Source organism: Budorcas taxicolor, chromosome 22, assembly GCF_023091745.1.
Source record: "Budorcas taxicolor isolate Tak-1 chromosome 22, Takin1.1, whole genome shotgun sequence".
NCBI lineage: Eukaryota > Metazoa > Chordata > Mammalia > Artiodactyla > Bovidae > Budorcas > Budorcas taxicolor.
This window is the reverse complement of record NC_068931.1, coordinates 47,208,376-47,232,642: the sequence shown is the minus strand read 5'-3', so window position 1 is coordinate 47,232,642 and position 24,267 is coordinate 47,208,376. Positions and strand designations below refer to the sequence as shown.

At 41.0% G+C, this 24,267-nt stretch overlaps 1 protein-coding gene across 1 annotated transcript; it reads left to right on the top strand.

The window, feature by feature from the left end:
- Positions 1-366: 366 nt before the first annotated feature.
- Positions 367-2,310, top strand: LOC128067371 (elongin-A-like). Its single transcript, XM_052660379.1, has one exon. The coding sequence runs from the start codon at positions 367-369 to the stop codon at positions 2,308-2,310; it is 1,944 nt and encodes a 647-aa protein (XP_052516339.1).
- Positions 2,311-24,267: the final 21,957 nt, after the last annotated feature.

The window sequence follows — 24,267 nt, the reverse complement described above, 5'->3', positions numbered from 1 at the left end:
AGGTAGCGATTGCCGTGGGCACGCTGCGTCCTGAGCGCCGGAGGCGGGGTCGCGCGCCGTGTGCACCAGGGGGAGCTCGAGGCAGAGCCGGGCGGCGGCGGGGTCCGAGCACCAGGTTGCTGAGGAGCCGCGGGGCCTGGCCGCCCCCATCCTCACACCAAGGAGGTCGTGGAGAGACGAGAAGTCGCCCGGCCCCGTGGCGGTTCTAGCGGAGAGCCGGGTCTGCCCGACGGCAGTGGCGGGCGCAAAAGCCATCGCGTCGGAAGCTTGGCCGGGACCTAGCAGCGCAGTGGAGGAGGCTGGCTCCGGGGGACTGAAACCCTGAGAGGAACCTGCCCCAGGGAAGCTCCTCAGGAGGAGGAGGCGATGGAGGGAGACGGCCGCGCACACCTCGCAGACCGCAGCGGTCGCTCGCGTGGCCGCGAGCACAGACAGCAGCAACACAGACACCCCTCAGAGCCCGCGAGGCCCCGTCATGAGTCCTGCGGCCGGGAGAGGGACGAGGACAGAAGGCAGTGTTGCAGAGGTGCCCCAGCTTATTCCTCAGAGCGGGCATATTGTGGTTACAGACGGTCCCTCCCACCGTCTACACGTCCTCGTCTGATGTCCGGGGACCGTCACAGACGCCCCTCGGAGGTCTACGTTATACAGCGGGGACCTGAAGGAGGCCCCTATGATGCTCCTCGGGCCAGACTGGGGTTCAGTCAAGACCACGGCCTTTGTGCCCCCCACGGGAGGGAGGCTGGGAGCCTAAGCTGGGGGTACCAGTCTCCCCACGATGACAAACACCCTTTGGGTGCCAAAGAATACGAGAAGTCTTCTACTTTGACCAGCCAAAAATCAGTCCTGGCTTCCTCCAGAGAGGAAAGCCCGCGGCCTGTCCCCAGCGACAGAGCAAAGGAGAATCCGCCTTCTACTAGCGTCAAAGAGGAGGAAAGAAGGCGCCGCGGGATCCAGTTTTCACCTTCCTTCGGGCATACCTCAGACTTTAAAAAGCAAAAGCAGGAAGACTCAGAGAAAACCAAACCAGACAAAAACAAGCAAAGCCTCAACCGCTTGGACATAGCAGAGGGGACAAAAGGCCTGTTACCCATGGTGAAAGAGAAGGCTACCGATAACCAAAAGATTCAAGAAGGGAAAGTAAGACCTCCCCATTTGAATGGAAAGCCAGATGGCTCCCTCCCTGAAGTTGAGGAGACAGATATGGATAATGAATGCAAGCCGCCCACCATGTTTTTTCATTCATTCCTCAACCAGGACCAGCCTAGGGAGGAAAAGAAAAAGATTATGAAAACTTCAGCCACTGCTCTTGAAGAGAAAGGACCTAAAAAAAATGACTCAAGTCAAAACTTGGACTTGGTTCAGGAACTGCCTGAGGTGAATGAAAACAGATCAGAGAAGCAGCAACCATCTGGAAACGTCTGGGCCAAGCTGGAAAAGGTCCCCATTGATGCACCTGTGTGGCCAGATCTTCCATTACCCAGGATCTCCGCCAAGTACCATCCACTTCCTGCCTCTAGATTGATGTCCTCCTTCCGACCAAAGCAAAAAGCACTGTCTTCACCCCAAGAAGTGGAAGAAGTTGGATTTACTGGATGCAGAATGAATTCTAAGATGCAAGTGTTTTCTGGCTCTAAGTGTGCCTATCTTGCCAAAATGATGACCCTGCGCCAACAGTGCATCTGGGTACTTAAAAACAACATCAATTCAATCTTTAAAGTGGGAGGAGTCCCATATTCAGTTCTTGAACCCATCTTGAAGAGCTGTGCACCTGATCAGCTGTATCGCATAGAGAAATACAATCATACACTAGTTCAAGAAACAGATCAACTATGGAAAATTCACTGTCACCAAAACTTTAGGAAAGAAAGGCCACAAGAGCATGAGTCATGGCGAGAGATGTACATGCGGCTTCAGGATGCCCAAGAGCAGCGGCTTCGAGCACTGACGGTGAATATCCAGACTGCACACGCCAATAAACCCAAAGGCCGACAAGCAAAAATGATCCTACTCAACTCTCTGGCCCGGCCACTTTCTGATGTCCAAAGGAGGCGGCAGTTTGAAACACAAGAAGCAGCTGTCCCTGAAAAAGTCAAGATCAAGCCAGCTCCATACCCCAGAGAAACCAGCCATACTCCCTCCAGCAGCAGTGTCCTTAACCTTACCCATGAGAAGCCGGCCCACACATGCTCAAGCACTACCAGTACCCACTTGCCACAGGTGGTCAACGGCAGGAAACCTGTGAAGAAAATTGCTCCCATGATGGCCAAGACAATTAAAGATTTCAAGAACAGATTCTCCCGACGATAAATTGAGGCCTTGCCTTGGAGGTGGAATTCGGGGTGAGAAATACAAGGGCAGTGGGGGTTATGGAATGCGACTTTCAAAGGAGACCAGCAACTTTTGCTTTGTAGAAACTTTTGGACTCGGACTCCTATAGTTTTCAAGTGTTGTACCTGTAAGCCTGCACACCAAGCCCCTGCCTCCCTGCCTAGAGAACACTTCAGAATTCTGAAGATGAGAAATTTCATTCTCATTGACAATTTTAAGATCCATTATACCTTTGTTCTTAACTAACCTTGGTAAACAGTAAGACGGTCTTAATTAAAAAATATTATCTTCAGGTTGTATTTATATAAATAAAAATACATAAACATGGGATTTTTTTTTTAAAATCTCAGAGTAGATGAGGCCTTTTTGAACACAAACCCAGAAGCCATTAATTAAAAAGGCTGATATATTTGACCACATAAAAAATTCTAAATATATAACAAAGGTCAAGAGACAATAACTGGGAAAGATATTTACAACTCAGTTAACATTCAAAAGACCAATTTCCTTTATATATAATAAGTGCCCACAAAGCACAGAAAAAAATCAATAATTTATTATAAAAATGGACAAGTATAGGAAAAGATGGTTCACACAAAAAGAAACACAAATGACTCTATATGAGGAGATGCTCAGTCTTACAAAAATGCAAATTTGAAACATAATACAAATTTCCACATACCAGTTGAGTAAAATTCAAAAAATTAATAGCCTGCTATGTTGGAGCAGATGATCACACATTACTGGTAAGATGATAAGTTGATACAACTTCTACTGAAGTTAAAAGGCAAATTTATATACATTCTTTGGTACTGTAGTATCACTTAGGATGAGAAACTGAATATATAAATGGATAATGGCCAGACCCACATAAGCTCAGAAAGCCAAGCCACAACCTCTGTAAGCAACCATCTCAGAAAACCAAATCACAGACCATAGCAATCTGTCCAAGAAACTAAATCACAACCTCCATAGCAACTGGCCCAGAATGGTCAAGATTTGCTCAACAACTGCCAGCCTCCCTATTTTCGCTCTTAGCCTCCAAGTCAGGACCAACCAAGAAAGCCAAATATGACCTCCAAATCAGTCACATAAGATGCCCCACTTCTAGGTAGCCCAACTCCAGATTTCCCAAGTCAACAGCCTCAAATCAGAAAATGTTAAATACACACTCTTCCCCTTTTTTTTCACTATAAAGCTTTCCCACTCCCCTGCCTGCCAAATGCAAGTGATGACAGTTGACTTTCTTACTATAGCAAGCGCTCAATAAATAGCCTGTTTGCTCAATATGGGTGGTTTTCATTTATTTCTACAGAATTGCATTTGTCAGATGCACACATGTCAAATATACACATATACAAACTGATATAGCAATTTCACTGATAGGATTTTATTCTACAGACACAACTCTGTGTGTGTGTGTGTGTGTGTGTGTGTGTGTGTGTATTTAATTAATACAAAGACATGACCGTGGCATGTGAATCCACTTTTCTCTAGAACATCTCCCTGCCTCTAAAAGGCTAAGAAGCTGAGTAGTATATTTGACAACCTCAAAGTGCTAAGGTGCAAAAGTTCTAAACCAAGACCCATGAAGATAGGGGACCCTGGCAAAACCAATGAATATTCAGTCCTTATTCCATTCTAGGAATGAGGACAAAAGATAAGGTAAGGTGCCCATGTTCTGTATGGCCCAGAAAAATCTCAGTCCCTATATTTGGATTGAGTCCCTAAATTTCAGTCCCTAAAATTCAACAGGCCAGAATACTGGAGTGGGTAGCTGTTCCCTTCTCCAGGGAATCTTCCCAACCCAGGGATTGAACCCAGGTCTCCCACATGGTAGGCAGATTCTTTACCAGCTGAGCCACTGCAGAACCCCAAGAACACTGGAGTGGGTAGCCTATCCCTTCTCCAGCGGATCAGGAATCGAATGGGAGTCTCCTACATTGCAGGTGGATTCTTTAGTAGCTGAGCTATTAGGGAAACCCCAGAAAAAGCTCAGTCCCTAAATTTGGATTGAGACGTTCCTGAATTGTTAGCTCCTCCCACCAGGCACAAGACAGAAACAAGCCTAAATTACCTTTACAGGAAGATATCATCATCCTTCATCACAAATTATTTCTAAAAACGAATCAACTACACTACCACGCAGTCTAAGAGAAGAACAACATAAATGAAAAACATTAGGAATAACAGAAAATTGAAACATGGACCTCAAGATATTAGAAGTATCAGACACAGACTTGAGGAAAACTATTTCAATCAATATAATTTACAACAGTCTATAAAAATCAAGTAGGAACAAATTTAACAAAAGATGTTGCAGATTTCTTTTGTGGGATGAATGGTATCACCTTTTCCCCAAATTCATATACTGAAGCCCTAACCATGAATAACTCAGAATGTGACTGTATTTAAAGACAGAGCCTTTAGCACGTTAATAAATTAAAATGAGACCATTAGGGTGGGCCCTAATCCAATCTGACTGGTGTCCTTGGAAGAAGAGGAAATTTGGGCACGTGAAGTGATGCCAGAGATGGTTCTCTAGGAAATACCATGTTGAAGACACAGCAAAAAGGTGGCCACTTGCAAGCCAAGGAGAAAGGCCTCAGGATAAATCAAACCTGCCAACACCTTTTTCTTGGACTTCTAGACTCCAGAACTGTGAGAAAACAAATTTTTGCTGCTTAAGACACCTAGTCTGTGATATTTTGTTATGGCAGCCCTAGCAAAATAATGCAACCTCTATGCTGAAAATTACAAAATAGGGCTAAGAGATATTTTAAAAGTTTTAATGTTTAAGAATTGAGAAAATGATTTTTTTAAGATGTTTTCCTTAAAACTGATGTATAGATTGAATGCAATCTCATCAAAAGCTCAGTGAACTTTTTTATATAAATTGAAAATCTGATTCTGACATTTATGTGGAAATTTAGAACCAAGATGGCATTGAAAAATAGCTAGGTCAGAGAATTTATACTACCAGTTTTTAAGGCTTAGTACTAAGCCACAATAATTAAGATAGTTTGATACTGGCATGTAGATAAATCTATCAATCAAAAAGCAGAGAGTTCAAAAATAAACCCACAAATATATGATAATGTGATTTTTTACAAAGTTGCCACAGTAATTCAAAACAGTTTTAAAAGGTGCTAGAGCAGCTGGATAACCAAATAGGGAAAACAACGAAACTTAACCCCTATCTCACATCAAACACACAAATTAATTGAAGATAACAATTCTATATGTTTAGGTACCTAAACATATAACATTTGAGGAGAAGGGGATACCATTCATCCCACAAAATAACATAACATCAGATAAAGCAAAAACTGACAAAATCAAAGGGAGAAATAGGCAAAAAATACAATTATAGTGAGAGATACTTACATGCCTTCAAACAAAAAGAAAAAAAATCTGTAAGATATAAAAGCTTTGAACAACAGTTAAGAAACTTAACCATACATTGAGCCATAAAACAATTCTTGACAAATATCAGAGGACTGAAATCCTGTAGAATGTTGCTAGTAAATACAACACAATTAAACTAGAAAACAATGTCCAAAAGCTATCAGCAGACTTCCCATATGTAAATAATACACTTCTAAATACTTATGAGTCAGGGAAAAATCATAATAGATGTACGAAAATATTTGGAACTGAATGAAAAAAGCAAAAGTCATTCAGTTGAGTCCGACTCTTTGCGCCCCCATGGACTATACAGTCCATGGAATTCTCCAGGCCAGAATAATAGAGTGGGTAGCCTTTCCCTCCTCCAGGGGATCTTCCCAACACAGGGATTGAACCCAGGTCTCCCCCATTGCAGGTGGATTCTTTACCACCTGAGCCACAAAGGAATGAAAAGGAAAAATTAAAATGCTACATATTAAAACATACGGAAGCAGGCAAAGCAGTGATTGAAGGAAAATTTAAATCTTTAAATGCATCTGTTAAAAGAAAACAGGTAAATATTAATAAATTAAGCAAATATATTAAGAAATTATAAAAAATAATAAACCCAAGGAAAGTTTAAGAAAGAAAATAACCATTTTTTACACTTTTTTTATTCTTTTGAATTTTTTATTTTGTATTAGGGTATACCTAATTAACAATGTTATGACAGTTTCAGGTAAATAGCAAAGGGACTCAGTCATACATATACAAGGATCCATTTCCCCCTCAATCCCCCTCCCATCCAGACTGCCACATAACATCGACAGGACTTCCATGTGCTATACAGTAGGTCTTTGCTGGTTATCTGTTTTAAATATAGCACTGTGTACATGTCCATCCCAAACTCCCTAACTATCCCTCCCATCCCCAGCAACCTAAGTTTGTTTTCTAAATCTGTGAATGTCTTTCTGTTTTATAAGTCCATTTGTATCATTTCTTTTTAGATTTCACATATAAGGGATGTCACATTATATTTCTCCTTCTCTGTCTGACTTAGTTCACTCAGTATGACACTCTCTGGGTCCATCCATGTTACTGCAAATGGCATTATTTCATCCTTTTTAATGACTGAGTAATAGTCCGTTGTATATATATAATACATCTTCTTTATCCATTCCTCTGTCTATGGACATTTAGACTGCTTCCATATCTTGGTTATTATAAACAGTGCTGCAATGAACACTGGAGTGTATGTATCCTTTCAGATTATGTTTTTCTCTGGATAGATACATGCCCAGGAATGGGATTGTAGGGTCATATGGTAGCTCTGTTTTTAGTTTTTTTAAGAACCTCCATACTGTTCTTCATATTGACTGTACCAATTTATATTCCCACCAACAGACTGGAAGGGTTCCCTTCTCTCCACACCTTCTCCAGTGTTTATTGTTTGTAGGTTTTTTGATGCTAGCCATTCTGGCTGGTATGAGGTGATAGCTCATTGTTTTGATTTACAAAGAAATAATAATTTTAAGACTGCAAAAGTAGAGAAACAGAAATCAAACAGATCATAGACAGGATCAACAAAACTTGTTTCTTTGAAAAGACTGACAAATTTGATAAACCTTTGTTAAGACTAATGAAGAAAAATAAGAGAGAAGGCACAAAAAACCAGTGTAAGAATAAAAAGGGAAGATGATTACAGATTCCATATATATTTAATTTTTTAAGAAAGGATATTATGAACGATTATGCCAACAAATTCAAAAATTTAGATGAGATAGATAAATTCTAAGAAAACATAACATACCAAACCAACAGCAAAAAGAAATTTTAAAGTACCAACAGTTTTGATGAAAATAACCTGAATCGGTTTAAAACCAACCAATAAACAAACAAAAAACGAAGAAAACACTTTCTATGGGAAATCCATTCTCAGATTTCTTTCAAGGCAAACTCTACCAAACATTCAATCAAAAACACAATGGCAATCGTCATAATTTCTTCTACTGAATGAAGAAGAGGGAATATTTCTCAATTTTTATGAAGACAACATATCTTTCATACTAAAACCTGAAAAAGACACTCAAAAGAGGAAAACAGTAGGCCAGTCTCACTCATTAATATAGATGGAAAAAGTCTAAGCAAAATATTAGCAAATTGAATCACCATTATGTAACATCAAACTTCAGCATATCCCAGGAATGAGGTAAGACCGTTTAATATTAGAGACTCAAACAACATAGTTAATGTACCACATTACAAAATAAAAGGAAATATTATAATCACTTTAACAAATGTAGAAAAGTATTTGGTAAAAATCAACGTATGTCTTTGATTAAAAAAAGAACTCTGAACACACTATTTTATATTGCTAAAATAAGATCAACATACAAAATCAATTGCATTTATACATATCAGTAATAAATATAAAAGTAAATTTTAAAAACCAAGAAACCACTTACAATGATATGAAAATCATTTAGAATAGTATCAAGAACTATAAGTATTTCTAACAGAAAATGGGCAGATTTTCTATGCAAAAAATTCTAAACTGCTACTGAAAAAAATTAAGGAAGCCAGAATAAAAAGAGAAACGATACTCTTCAATTGGAGAATTCTTTGTAATTCTCATTATTTTTAAATCATCAGTTCTTCTCAAATTTATTCTTCCAACTCAATGCCATCTCAATCAAAATTCAGCAACCTTTGTGGAATTTGACAAGTTGATTCTAAAATATGTAAACACAAGTCAATAATAGTGTGACCATTTGACAAAAAAGAACTAAGTCAGAAGTCTTTGCTCCAGAGGATATCAAGAATGGATTGCTGTTTAGTCACTAAACAAGTGTCTGACTCTTTTGCGGCCCCATGGACTGTAGGCTGCCAGACTCCTCTGGTGATTTCCTAGGCAAGAATATTGGAGTGGGTTGCCATTTCCTTCTCCAGGGGATCTTTCCAATCCAGGGATCAATCCTGCGTTTTCCACATTGGCAGGCGGATTCTTTACCACTGAGCCACCTGGGGAAGCCCATGAAGAATGGATATAACTAAAAAAATGAAAAAAATAAAAATAAAAGAATGTATACAACTATATTTCTAAAACAGTGTGGCACTGGCATAGGAAGTAGACAAAAAGACCAGTGGAACAGACTTGAGGACCCAGAAACAATTTTGCCTATTTTTCAAGTCTATAAATTTTATTTTCTTATATCTTGTTTCTCTCCTTTTTATAATCATGTTTTCCTTAAATGTTTAAACATATTTATAACAACTGTTTTTAAAGACCACCCCCCACCCCCGCCATCTGTTAATTCTGTCTTTTGTTGTATTACTGAGTCTTCTGTTGATGGATTTTTGTCCTCGTTTTGGCACATTTTCCTGTTTTTTCATGACCGCTAGTAGTTTTTTCCTTGGATGCCAGTTCTGCAAATCTCTAGATTATATTACCTTAAGTATGTTGAGGGTTTGGGGGAAGCAGATCATTCAGTTATTTGCAGGTAATTCTGATCCTATTAAGCTTTGTTTGGAAAGAGGTTATGTAAAGTCATGTTTATTCTAAGACTAGTTTTGTGCCAGGTCTCTTCAGTTGTGTCTGACTCTGCGACCCCATGGACTATAGCCCACCAGGCTCCTCTGCCCATGGGATTCTCCGGGCAAGAATACCGAAGTGGGTTGCCATGCCCTCCAGGGGAATCTTCCCTCCTGCGCTGCTTTCCTAGAATCTCTAGTAAATGCTCTGCTGTTCCACAAGAGGTCTCCACTCAGGTTGGTTGAACTTCAAACAACTCAGTGTTACATGAGCACAGGTAGCTGTTCCTCTTAAGGTTCCCTGATAATTGGCTTTTCCCCAGCTTCAAACATTTCCACTCTGTGTATGCACAGCTTAGTATTCAGCCCAAACTCAGAAGCATGGTGCAATTTGTTTGCCAAGCTGCCTCCTCTCTGGTCCTCTTCCCTCCCCATTCTAACCACCTAAGTCTTCCCAAATTCAGCTCCCTGCCTCATCTCTGCAAAACTGCTGGTACTATTTGCTGTATCACATTTGAAAGCAGGAAGCTGTATCAATTTTTTTAAATGTACACAAGACTGATCTGAATGGAGAGATATATACTTTTTGTACTTAAAAATAAAATCTATTAAAATTAATGTTTTTTTTTTTTTTACAAAAGAAAGAAAGGATGTTAACACAAAACACCAAACATACAAACTCACATGTGTATATTCTCAGTTATGTGGTTAAAAGTAGGGGAATAAAGAAAAAAAAAAAAAAACACATCTCCAAGAGTTTCAACGTGACATTAGCAAAATGTTCCAGGTTGTCTGATCAGTCTCCCTTTCTTGGTCCAGGTACAGAAAAAATGTGGTTCAACATCAGCCACAGCATTTTTAAAGATCCCCACAAGGCTACACCGGTGGTCAGCAGTGAAGTAGTTAATCTTCCTTAAGTAAGAGCAGAGCAGAGCACTTAAAACATGAGTTACTTAAAATTCAGCTTAGCTTATGGTGATTTAGAGCTCATTTAATTAGTATTTAGAACTGCGCATTGTTTATAGCTATTGGTATTTCAATAGATGCTTAAATGTTTGAACATTTAAAGTTTAATAAGCCTTAGTTCTCTGAAGAAAAACAGTGATGTAATTAAATTTTCAATTATCCTAGTTTTTTTTTTTTTAGGGGACCATGTGATTAATAAAAGCTAAGGCATTTAACAACACTCATTTAAAAACTAATCTGCCACCTCATTAATTACTTAACACTTATAGTAGGTATTTTTTTAATATAAAAGTTTCACACAAGCAAAGTCACAACTTTTGAAAAGTACATGTAATGACACCTGAGAATAAAAGTAATTTTGTATCAGATTATTTTGCACATGAATGTGTGGCTCAATTATGGCTTTCTAAGAACTGTTCTTCTGCATTGATACCAATTACTGTTTGTTTGGTTTAAATTCTGTGGTCAAATTTAAAACACTGAAGCAATTGCTCTTCAGAGTTCCTTTCCCCCAAGATCTTACCTTCAAGTAGGGGAAAAAAAAAAAACAGTGGCAGAGGTTTACAAATTGGACATAGCCTTATTTTAATTAAACACTAAATTTAAGACGGAATAGGAGAAAATTCTCCACTCACAGATTTTTGCTACCCACAGATCATTACGGTGCCACACAGGAGGCCATGATGCAAACCCAGAACTGCTGGATCACAACCTGAGTGTTCAAAACACCCCAGGTGTTCAGCATGCACACTATAGACTCAGAAGCCCTTCTGAAACATGATCAGTTTCCCAATCAGGAAAGAAACTTACCACAGTTCTTGCCCTCAAGGAGCTTATAGTCTACTGGGGTCAGGGGAAGGAAAAGGACAGGAAAGCAAAAGGTCAGGACAAGGAAAAATCCAATTATAATTTACTGGGATAAAGGTGGCATGGTGATGTCTACTCTTTGCATCAAGGAGGGGCACTTTGTCAAGTTTGGAAAGCAGGCTGACCAGAAGAGGCAAGTTTAGATCCTAAAGAACAAAACTGTAAGGGACAGAGAAAGATAAGGGCAATAAAGAGGCCAAAAAGGAAAACAGAACTCTAGGAGACTGTAGTATCATGGAAACCAAGAGGCGTTTCCTAAAGCTAATCAGCAGTGTCAATGCCCAAAACATCATGGGTATCTCAAAACACCATGTTTTTATATATAGTAGTCAAGAAGTAAGTGTTCATTGTAGGAGCTGATGAATAAATGTATATTTACACCTCAGTGTTAAGAAAAAACCAGTATATGAATTCAAAAGGATCTAACTCCCATTCTTAAGCTCAGCCACCAACCCCTATCATATGCAAATAAACAACCGTATTTAAAAGTTAAATTTTAACATACAAATATGTATGATAAATGCCTGACTTGAAACCCACAATACAAAATAAAGCTATCCTTTAGATACGAATCATACATTAGTTGATGTTTTTTAAATTCACCTCCTGCAAAAGCAACTAGTGGGAGTCTTTATGCTCAGTAGACAATACATATCTGTAAAACAAAAATGGTTCTAGAGATTGTTTCTCTGCTGTCTCCCCAAATCACATTAAAATGATGGTGAAGGAATTTTTTTAAAAAGGAAAGAGTAATTAAGTATAAATTTTGCACTGAACAGTGAAGAGAAACCCCCCACCCCCAAACAACTGCCTTTCCCTGTTTAACTCCAACAGTAATAGGAAGCATGCTTGTTTTGCCCTCATTCCCTGTAGGAAAGTGAAGAGCATTTCTTGGAGAAACTGAAAACCTCAGAGCAAATATCTACAGAAACTGGCTTCTGTGGATGTCCCAGTAAAAAGGCTCCTGCCTACCAGATCATCCAACAGAAAAACTCATCCCTATTTGAGGAGCCTCTTCTAAAGCTCACAGATTCTAATTAGCTTTTAGGTGTCTTGCTCAGGCAAGGTTCACTAGATTGAGGAAAACCTACATGAAAGACAGAGCACCAGGGAAAAAAAGCAAAGAAAAACTTAAGAGGAAACAGACATAATACTAGGAGCAAAAGACAAAGAGGGAAGGGGGTGGGGCAGGGAGGGAGAGGGAGAGGAAACCTTCAGAGTTAAAAGGAGCTATGGAAAGGGAACATTGAGACAATAAGAAAGTATCTGGAAATAAAAATATGAAAGCAGAAATTTAAAACTCAACAAAATGGGATAAAAAGTTGAGGAGGGCTCTTGATAAGAAAAAACAAGAGTAAGCAATGTAAAATAAAAGAGGAAACAGCATGTTACAGATTCCATTTGGAAGTCAAACATTCAATGAATAGGACTTCCAGGAAAGGAAAACATGAAAATGAAAGGAAGGGAGGGAGGGAAGAAGGACAAGAGAGAAACAAAGGAAGAGCAAGAGAGGGAAAAAAAAGAGAAGAGACAGAGAGAGAAATTATCTAAAGAACTAATACAAGAATATTTTCCAGAATTGAGGGCATGAATTCCCTGATCTAGATGGCCCATAACTTCATACCAGAATTGGGAATGAAAAAGAATTCTCAACAAGTGATATCTTCATGAAAATTCAGAAACTAGAGATGGTAAGGAGAAGATTCTAAAAGGATTCAGAGAATGAATAACATCACACTTGTTGCTACCCCACTGGAAGCTAAAAAATATGGAGAAATCCCTCTTCAAATGCATGAAATCAGTTCCAACCTAGAGTATCAATCTCAGCCCAACCATCAACAAGGTGAGAGAAGGACAGAGTTGCACACATAGTGTGCACGCATGCTAAGCCACTTCAGTCATCTCCTGCGTTGGCAGGCAGGTTCGTTAACGCTAGCGTCACCTGGAAAGCCACTTCATACACTGCTGCTTTGTATGGATGTATGGACATACATACTTCAAAAACTTCGCTTGCTGCGTGCCCTTTCTCTGGCAGCCATTGGTTGGGGTATTTTGCTAAAACAGGGATATAAGGCAAGAAGGAGAAAAAAGAAGAACTTCCCTGGTGGCCCAGCGGTTGAGGATCTGCCTGCCACTGCAGAGGACATGGGTTTGATCTCTGGTCGGGGACGATCCCACATGCTTCAGGGCAACAAAGCCATTGGGCCGCAACTACTGAGCCGGGAGGAGCAACTGTTGAAACCCTACATACCCTGAGCCCGTGCTCTACATCAAGAGAAGCCATCACGTTGAGAAGATTGCACACTGAAGCTAGAGAGCAGCCCCCGTTCTCTGCAACCTGGAGAAAGCCCGCGCAGCAACCAAGACCCAGCACAACCAAAAACGAATAAATAAATTGTTTAAGTCACTCTTCTAAAGAAAAGGAAAGAAGGAAAAGAAAAAAACCTGAAAATTTTCTTGGTGAGCTTCACCACATGGAAAGGAGGTTTACAATTCCTTCAGAAAATTTAGGAAGCAGTATCAAAAATACAGAAAAGTAACCCTAAGAATAAGGCAGAGTTAAGCTACGATTGAGTCCTATCCCACAGTTAAATAAAAAATAAATACAACCACAGTTTACCATATGGCTCAGCTGTGAATAATGGTTTCATGATCGGATTAATATACACAATTATACTGAATATGTATTTAACCAAAAATTATGATAAAACGATCTTGGGAGAATGGAGGAAGGGAAGTATGGGCTAGAGAGAGAGGACGGGGAAGGACCGAGGTAGGATTTAAAAAAGCTGATTGCTCTTTTTCCATCAAAGTAAGCAGAATTTACATCTGACAATGGAAAATCAAAATTCAGAAATTTTAACTTGTTGTTTTGAAGAAGGTGCTAAGAAGGGCAACAGCAGTTGCTTCTGGGGAGCAATACTTGAGGCTGTGAAAGGGAACAGGAAACTTTCTTAAGTTCTGTTCAGTTCAGTTCAGTCGCTCATTCGTGTCCAACTCATTGCGACCCCATGAATCGCAGCACGCCAGGCCTCCCTGTTCATCACCATCTCCCGGAGTTCACTCAGATTCACGTCCATCGAGTCTGTGATGCCATCCAGCCATCTCATCCTCGGTTGTCCCCTTCTCCTCCTGCCCCCAATCCCTCCCAGCATCAGAGTTTTTTCCAGTGAGTCAACTCTTCTCATGAGGTGGTCAAAGTTCTTGAGTTTCAGCTTTAGCATCATTCCTTCCAAAGAAATCCCAGGGTTGATCTCCTTCAGAATGGACTGGTTGGATCTCCTTGCAGTCCAACTATTAAATTTTTTAAAACTTGAGTGCTGACATTACATTATTTAAAACAAAAATCCAATGAAATATATATATATGAGAACATACATGTTTAAAATTTGAAACAACAATAAAAATCATGCAAATAAAGAGGAAGCATTCTTGAAATCCAATACAGTAGACAACACACATGATCAAAGTTCCTATGGACACACATCAAACTCACTGATTATCTTCCCCACCTAAATCTATCCCCTCCACAGGCCCCTAATCAGTACAATTCCTTGCATTTAGACCCCAGGAGTTTAAGACATCAATGAGCATACCTAAATATGGTTCTCCCTAGTGCCACCTTGCATTGGCACCCCACTCCAGTACTCTTGCCTAGAAAATCCCATGGACAGAGGAGCCTGGTAGGCTGCAGTCCATGGGGTCGCTGAGAGTCGGACACCACTGAGCGACCTCACTTTCACTTTTCACTTTCATGCATTGGAGAAGGAAATGGCAACCCACTCCAGTGTTCTTGCCTGGAGAATCCCAGGGACGGTGGAGCCTGGTGGGCTGCCGTCTATGGGGCCGCACAGAGTCGGACACGACTCAAGCGACTTAGCAGCAGCAGCAGTGCCATCTTGGGAATAGAACAAAAAAACAAGATTGGGCCTCTGTCTTCAAGTCACATGAATTCTGAGAGGCAATATCACATGCAGGAAATGGGTAATAACATAAATTAATCACAATTAAATAGTAATCTACATGGTACAAACTATATGGAGTTCAGAAACATGTCAGATTTGAGAGAATGTTCCTAGAGCAGTGGGAGGCAAAGAGGAAGTTGGGCCACAACATTACCATGCTCTGTAGATCATGTCAAGGTGGTACTTTTATCCCAAGTATAATGGAAAGCCATTAAAAGGATCCTAGCCAGGGAGTGCGGAGAAGGCAATGGCAACCCACTCCAGTACTCTTGCCTGGAAAATCCCATGGACGGAGGAGCCTGGTAGGCTGCAGTCCATGGGGTCTCGAAGTCGGACACAACTGAGCGACTTCATTTTCACTTTTCACTTTCATGCATTGGAGAAGGAAATGGCAACCCACTCCAGTGTTCTTGCCTGGAGAATCCCAGGGACGGTGGAGCCTGGTGGGCTGCCGTCTATGGGGTTGCACAGAGTCGGACACGACTGAAGCGACTTAGCAGCAGCAGCAGCAGCCAGGGAGTGACACAATTTTAAGATCACTCTGATTGTTGGAGGAAGAACTGACTGAAAGGAGGTAAAACCAACAGGGGGAATGGTTAAGAGGCTATTGAAATGGTTCAAGTGATAGATTATGGTGGCTTGTACCCAGATAAAGGCTGTAGAAATATTTATTATTAAAGACCCATTATATAAATAGAACCTGTAAGATTTGCTGATGCCTTCCTTAAGGAGGAATTAGCAGGAAGGAGGAGCTATGGATGACTCTCAGAATTCTGATTTGAGCCACTGGGTGGATGGTGGTTTCACATTCCCAGATGGAGGAAGACTGGGAAAGCTACAAGTTTTAGAGAAGAAGGTTAAGAGTTAGGGTTTAACAACTTAACATGCAGATGCTTGATTCTCCATTGGATTTGTCCAGTAGTCAACTGATTTATCATCCTCTGTGTTCCATATTCTAGGATATCACATGGGTTTGGGGGCTCAGCAAAGAAGTACAGTCTAAAGTCAGTTTAAGGGAGTTGCTGGCATACAGATGGCATTGGAAGTCATGAAAATGTATGAGACTATCTAGGGCAGTGGTTTTCAAACCTGGAGTCTAAATTTAAAATGCAAGTTTCAAGATCCTCATCCCAGAGAGCTTCTGATTCTGTAATTCTCAGTGAGGTCCAGAAATCTTCTTTATTAAAAGCCATCTCCAAATGTTTTGATGCAGGTAGTTCAGGCTCAGGTTGGAAGGGCTTAAGCACAATCCAGAGGTGACAAAGTGGCAACAGCTAGTGTAGCCAATCCTTTCCAGAAGTTGGAAAGAAACTGGAGAAGTTGCCAGACACTGCTAGGTAGAGGGAGTGTAAGGCCAAAGGGTTACCTTTTATTGTGTATTATTAGCTTCTTTTTAAAGGTGGGAAAGAGTAGAGTGGTGGTTCATAATCTTGGCTACACATTGCAATCGAGATTGAGATCACAATTGAGGTTTTAAAAACTATCAATGAACAGGATACACCAAAACCAGTAAATCAGAGTCTCTCAGGTGGAGCTTAAATATCACTATTTTTCAATTAAAAAAAAAATGTTTGTAATCATTTTCCCCTTTTAGTATTGCTATATCCTCGATGCCTGGCATATAATACAGCTTCAATCTACGTTTTTTGTTGTGGAAAATATAGTTGAGCCAGTTAGCCAATGACACAGACAATAGGAAACACTACATATTCTAAAATTCATGTAATCTTTGTGTGAAAGGATTATAGTCCAATTACGTTACTTTCTACTGCGGGAACGGAAGCCTGAGAGAGGAATTAAATTCCTAAGGTCTCTCAACCTTGGTAGTAGTGAATCAGGGCCAGAACTCCGTATTCCAGCTCCCAGGTCAGTGTTATCCTGTGTTTCAACAATTTCATTTTGACCATACTCTAAATCCGCTCACCCATCAAGACTCAGCCTGCCTAATAATAATACCTTCCCCTCAACATCTCATTTCCTCAGTCACAAACTGTGCGGTCTCTTTCATCAAACAGTACTCGAGTCCAAATCCGACTCTCTCTTCCCGCAACCCCGCTTCAACCCTAGTCCCCAGACTTTGTGCTTGCGCCACAACAGCAGCGGACTCTGTCGCCATAGCAACTGGGCACAGGAATCGGCCCGCAGCAAGAGGAGAGGCGTTCCTGAGAGTATATGCTTTCCTTACCGCTTCCCGAGCCTGATGGGTGAATCTGAGGGTCTGGTAAGATAGCTCCATCAGGACGCTGCGTTAGGAACCGAGATAAGAAGAAAAGGAGCCAGTTACTAGGCCGACCAGTACAGCCACCGAGGCCGTTCAGGGAAATCTGACGCTTAACCAGCCCGCCCCCTTCAGGATTGGCCAGAGTTTAGACATGCCGGCCAATCACTGGACAAAGATGGTTTCTTTCCGCATGCCAATCAAAATAAACCTGTTAATCCGGAGCTTTTGTACCGCACTGGCCAATCGAGAGACAAAAAAGGGGATGATTGGGGTACACGTGTCTCTTCAATTCTGGTTTCCTCGGTGTGTATGCCCAGCAGTGGGATTGCTGGGTCATAAAACAGTTCTATTTCCAGTTTTTTTAGGAATCTCCACACTGTTCTCCATAGTGGCTGTACTAGTTTGCATTCCCACCAACAGTGTAAGAGGGTTCCCTTTTCTCCATACCGTCTCCAGCATTTATTGCTTGTACACTTTTGAATCACAGCCATTCTGACTGGCATGAAATGGTACCTCATTGTGGTTTTGATTTGCATTTCTCTGATAATGAGTGATGTTGAGCATCTTTTCATGTGTTTGTTAGCCATCTGTATGTTTTCTTTGGAGAAATGTCTATTTAGTTCTTTGGCCCATTTTTTGGTTGGGTCGTTTATTTTTCTGAAATTGAGCTGCAGGAGTTCATCGCAGCACTGTTTATATTAGCCAGGACATGGAAGCAACCTAGATGTCCATCAGCTGATGAATGGATAAGAAAGCTGTGGTACATATACACAATGGAGTATTACTCAGCCATTAAAAAGAATACATTTAAATCAGTTCTAATGAGGTGGATGAAACTGGAGCCTATTATACAGAGTGAAGTAAGCCAGAAAGAAAAACACCAATACAGTATACTAACGCATATATACGGAATTTAGAAAGATGGTAACAATAACCCTGTATGCAAGATAGCAAAAGAGACACAGATGTATAGAACCGTCTTTTGGACTCTGTGGGAGAGGGAGAGGGTGGGATGATTTGGGAGAATGGCATTGAAACCTGTATAATATCATATATGAAATGAATCTCCAGTCCAGGTTCGATGCATGATACTGGATGCTTGGGGCTGGTGCACTGAGATGACCCAGAGGATGGTACAGGGAGGGAGGAGGGTTCAGGATGGGGAACATGTGTATACCTGTGCCAGATTCATGTAGATGTATGGCAAAACCAATACAATACCGTAATTAACCTCCAATTAAAATAAATAAATTTATATTTTAAAAAAGGATGATTGGCAGTTCAGTTCATTTCAGTCACTGTCGTGTCCGACACTTTGCGACCCCGTGGACTGAAGCATGCCAGGCTTCCCTGTCTTCACTAACTCCCAGAACTTACTCAAATTCATATCCATAGAGTCAGTGATGCTATCCAGCCATTTCATCCTCTTTTGTCCCCTTCTTCTCCTGCCTTCAATCTTTGCCAGCATCAGGGTCTTTTCAAATGAGTCAGTTCTTTGCATCTGGTGGCCAAAGTATTAGAGCTTCAGCTTCAGCATCAGTCCTTGTAATGAATATTCAGGACTCATTTCCTTTAAGATTGACTGGTTGGATCTCCTTGCAGTCCAAGTGACTCTCACGAGTCTTCTCCGACACCATAGTTGAAAAGCATCATTCTTTGGCGCTCAGCTTTCTTTATGGTCCAACTCGCACATCTATACATGACTACTGGAAAAATAGCTTTGACTAGACAGACCTTTGTTGGTAAAGTAATGTCTCTGCTTTTTAATATGCTGTCTAGATTGGTCATAGATTTTCTTCCAAGGAGCAAGTGTCTTTTAATTTCACGGCTGCAGTCACCATCTGCAGTGATTTTGGAGCCCCCAAAAATAAAGTCTGGCACTGTTTCCACTGTTTCTCCATATATTTGCCATGAACTGATGGGACCAGATGCCATGATCTTAGTTTTCGAAAGGTTGAGTTTTAAGCCAACTTAAAGCTTGTGTTTCATCCAGCCAGGCATTTCACATGATGTACTCTGCATATAAGTTAAATAAGCACGGTATCAATATACAGCCTTGACGTCCTCCTTTCCCGATTTGGAACCAGTATGTTGTTCCATGTCCGGTTCTAACTGTTGCTTCTTGACCTGCATACAGATTTCTCAGGAGGCAGGTCAGGTAGTCTGGTATGCCCATCTCTTTAAGAATTTTCCACAGTTTCTTATGCTCCACACAGTCAAAGGCTTTGGCATGGTCAATAAAGCAGAAATAGATGTTTTTCTGGAACTCTCTTGCTTTTTCAATGATCCAACGGATGTTGGCCATTTGATCTCTGGTTCCTCTGCCTTTTCTAAATCCAGGTTGAACATCAGGAAGTTTCACGGTTCACATACTGTTGAAGCCTGGCTTGGAGAATTTTGAGCATTACTTTACTAGCTTGTGAGATGAATGCAATTAGTGTGAGGTAGTTTGAGCATTCTTTGGCATTGCCTTTCTTTGGGATTGGAATGAAAACTGACTTTTTCCAGTCCTGTGGCCACTGCTGAGTTTTCCAAATTTGCTGGCATATTGAGTGCAGCACTTTCAGAGCATCATCTTTTAGGATTTGAAATAGCTCGACTGGAATTCCATCACCTCCAGTAGCTTTGTTCATAGTGATGCTTCCTAAGGCCCACTCGACTTTGCATTCCAGGATGTCTGGCTCTAGGTGAGTGATCACACCATTGAGAGAGTTAATTCCTAGGCAGGTTGAAAAGAGGTCGGGGGTCTCTGAGGAGTGAGGAGTCTGGGGTCCTCAAGGAGGAGATAGATAGGGGTCTGGAATTCTCAAGGAGGAGGAAAGGACAAACTCTTTTTTTTTTTTTTCTACATTCCTTAGTCTTAGTCACATAAAATGTTTTTTCTTTAAGCCCTGATGATTACAGGAACTGATGACACAACAAACAACTCAATTTAAACTCTGTACTAGGAAAAAATAAATAAATAAATAAAAAATAAAATAAACTCTGTACTAGGAATTACACAACAACAATATATCCTGCTCGAGGACAGTTTCTCCGACCTGAAAACCTTCTGACTAATCCTGATATCTTAGAATGTAAATTATGGGGGTTGGTCTAATAGGATCTTTCTATTCTTAAGTTCTGATCCTGTTATCCTAAAATGTAAATTGTGAGAGTGGAACTGGTAAAATTTTCACAAACTTGAGACATTCTTTTGATTTATTGTAATAACTAATTAAAAAGTATATAATTCCCTTGCTGAAGACTAGCGTAGGGCACGCTCCGCCCCCTTCTGAAGTCTATGTCAGAAGTTTTCTCTGTCCCTTTTCACTGTAATAAAAATTCTGCCACACAAGATCCGTGAGCGGTCAAGCCAGTCTCTGGTCCTGAAGCTAAATCTTCAGAAATCACGAATCTGACACATTTCACCTTAAACCATCACCATCGTAGTTTTCTGGGTCATGAAGATCTTTTTTGTATAGTTCTTGTCTGTATTCTTGCCACCTCTTCTTAATATCTTCTGCTTCTGTTAGGTCCAGACCATTTCCGTCCTTTATTGTGCTCATCTTTGCATGAAATGTTCCCTTGGTATCTCTAATTCTCTTGAAAAGATCTCCAGTCTTTCTCATTCTATTGTTTTCATCTACTTCTTTGCATTGATCTCTGAGGAAGGCTTTCTTATCTCTCCTTGCTGTTCTTTGGAACTCTGCATTCAAATGGATATATCCTTCTTTTTCTCCTTTGCCTTTAGCTTCTCTTCTCAACTATTTGTAAGGCCCCATCACACAAGCATTTTGCCTTTTTGCATTTCGTTTTCTTGGGGGTGGTCTTGATCCCTGTCTCCTATACAATGTCACGAACCTCCATCCATAGTTCATCAGCCACTCTGTCTATAAGATCTAGTCCCTTGAATCTATTTCTCACGCCTACTGTACAATCGTAAGGGATTTGATTTAGGTCATATCTGAATGGTGCTGTGATTTTTCCTACTTTCTTCAATTTAAACCTGAATTTGGCAATAAGGAGTTGATGATCTGAGCCACAGTCAGCTCCCAGTCTTGTTTTTGCTGACTGTATAGAGTTTCTCCATCTTTGGCTGCATAGAATATAATCAATGTGATTTCCGTGTTGACCATCTGTTGATGTCCATGTGTAGAGTCTTCTCTTGTGTTGTTGGAAGAGGGTGTTAGCTATGACCAGTGCGTTCTCTTGGCAAAACTCTTATTAGCCTTTGCCCTGCTTCATTCTGTACTCCAAGGCCAAATTTTCCTGTTACTCCAGGTATCTCTTGACTTCCTACTTCTGCATCCCAGTCCCCTATAATGAAGATGATATCTTTTGGGGGTGTTAGTTCTAGAAGGTCTTGTAGGTCTTCATAGAACCATTCAACTTCAGCTTCTTCAGCATTACTGGTTGGGGCTTAGACTTGGATTACTGTGATATTGAATGGTTTTCCTTGGAAATGAATAGAGATCATTGTGTCGTTTTTGAGACTGCATCCAAGTACTGCATTTCGGACTCTTTAGTTTACTATGATGGCTATTCCATTTCTTCTAAGAGATTCTTGTCCACAGTAGTAGATATAATGGTCATCTGAATTGAATTTACCCATTCCAGTCCATTTTAGTTCACTGATTCCTAAAATGTCGATGTTTACTCTTGCCATCTCCTGTTTGACTGCTTCCAATTTGCCTTGATTCATGGACCTAACTTTCCAGGTTCCTATGCAATATTGCTCTTTACAGCATCAGACTTTACTTCCATCACTAGTCACATCCAGAACTGGGTGTTGTTTTTGCTTTGGCTCTGTCTGTTCATTCTTTCTGGAATCCTTTCCCCACTCTTTACCAGTAGCATATTGGGCACCTACCAACCTGGGGAGTTCATCTTTCAGTGTCATACCTTTTTCCCTTTTCATACTGTTCATGGGGTTCTCAAGGCAAGAATACTGAAGTGGTTTGCCATTCTCTTTTCCAGTGGACCATGTTTTGTCAGAACTGTCCACCATGACCCATCTGTTTTGGGTGGCCCTACACAGCACGGCTCATAGTTTTGTTGAGCTAGACAAGACTGTGGTCCACGTGATCAGTTTGATTAGTTTTCTATGACTGTGGTTTTCATTCTGTCCGCCCTCTCATGGATAATGATAAGAAGCTTATGAAAGCTTCCTGATGGGAGAGACTGAGGGGGAAACTGGGTCTTGTTCTGATCAGTTCAGTTCAGTTCAGTTCAGTCGTTCAGTCGTGTCCAGCTCTTTGTGACCCGATGGACTGCAGCACGCCAGGCCTCCCTGTCCATTGCCAACGGCTGGAGTTTACTCAAACCCATGTCCATTGAGTCAGTGATATCATCCAATCATCTCATCCTCTATCATCCCTTTCTGCTCCTGCCTTCAATCTTTCCCAGCATCAGGGTCTTTTCAAATGAGTCAGTTCTTTATCACCTGGCCAAAGTCCTGATGGGCAGGGCCATGTTCAGTAAATCTTTAACCCAATTTTCTACTGATGGGCGGGGCTGTGTTCCCTCTGTGTTGCTTGACCCGAGGCCAAACTATGGTGCAAGTGATGAAGATAGTTCAGTTCAGTTCAGTTGCTCAGTCATGTCCGACTTGATGACCCCATGAATCGCAGCACGCCAGGCCTCCCTGTCCATCACCATCTCCCTGAGTTCACTCAGACTCACGTCCATCGAGTCAGTGATGCCATCTGGCCATCTCATCCTCTGTCGTCCCCTTCTCCTCCCACCCCCAATCCCTCCCAGCATCAAAGTCTTTTCCAATGTGTCAACTCTTCGCATGAGGTGGCCAAAGTACTGGAGTTTCAGCTTTAGCATCATTCCTTCCAAAGAAATCCCAGGGCTGATCTCCTTCAGAATGGACTGGTTGGATCTCCTTGCAGTCCAAGGGACTCTCAAGAGTCTTCTCCAGCACCACAGTTCAAAAGCATCAATTCTTCGGCGCTCAGCCTTCTTTGCAGTCCAACTCTCACATCCATACATGACCACAGGAAAAACCATAGCCTTGACTAGATGGGCCTTAGTCGGCAGAGTAATGTCTCTGCTTTTGAATATGCTATCTAGGTTGGTCATAACTTTTCTTCCAAGGAGTAAGCGTCTTTTGATTTCATGGCTGCAGTCACCATCTGCAGTGATTTTGGAGCCCCCCAAAATAAAGTCTGACACTGTTTCCACTGTTTCCCCATCTATTTGACATGAAGTGATAGGACCGGATTCCATGATCTTTTTTTCTAAATGTTGAGCTTTAGGCCAACTTTTTCACTCTCCACTTTCACTTTTATCAAGAGGCTTTTTAGCTCCTCTTCACTTTCTGCCATAAGGGTGGTGTCATCTGCTTATCTGAAGTTATTGATATTTCTCCCAGCAATCTTGATTCCAGCTGTGTTTCTTCCAGTCCAGCATTTCTCATGATGTGCTCTGCATAGAAGTTAAATAAGCAAGGTGACAATATACAGCCTTGATGTACTCCTTTTCCTATTTGGAACCAGTCTGTTGTTCCATGTCCAGTTCTAACTGTTGCTTCCTGACCTGCATACAGATTTCTCAAGAGGCAGGTCAGGTGGTCTGGTATTCCCATCTCTCTCAGAATTTTCCACAGTTTATTGTGATCCACACAGTCAAAGGCTTTGGCATAGTCAATAAAGCAGAAATAGATGTTTTTCTGGAACTCTCTTGCTTTTTCCATGATCCAGTGGATGTTGGCCATTTGATCTCTGGTTCCTCTGCCTTTTCTAAAACCAGGTTGAACATCAGGAAGTTCACGGTTCACGTATTGCTGAAGTCTGGCTTGGAGAATTTTGAGCGTTACTTTACTAGCATGTGAGATGAGTGCAATTGAGTGGTGGTTTGAGCATTATTTGGCATTGCCTTTCTTTGGGATTGGAATGAAAACTGACTTTTTCCAGTCCTGTGGCCGCTGCTGAGTTTTCCAAATTTGCTGGCATATTGAGTGCAGCACTTTCACAGCATCATCTTTCAGGATTTGAAACAGCTCAACTGGAA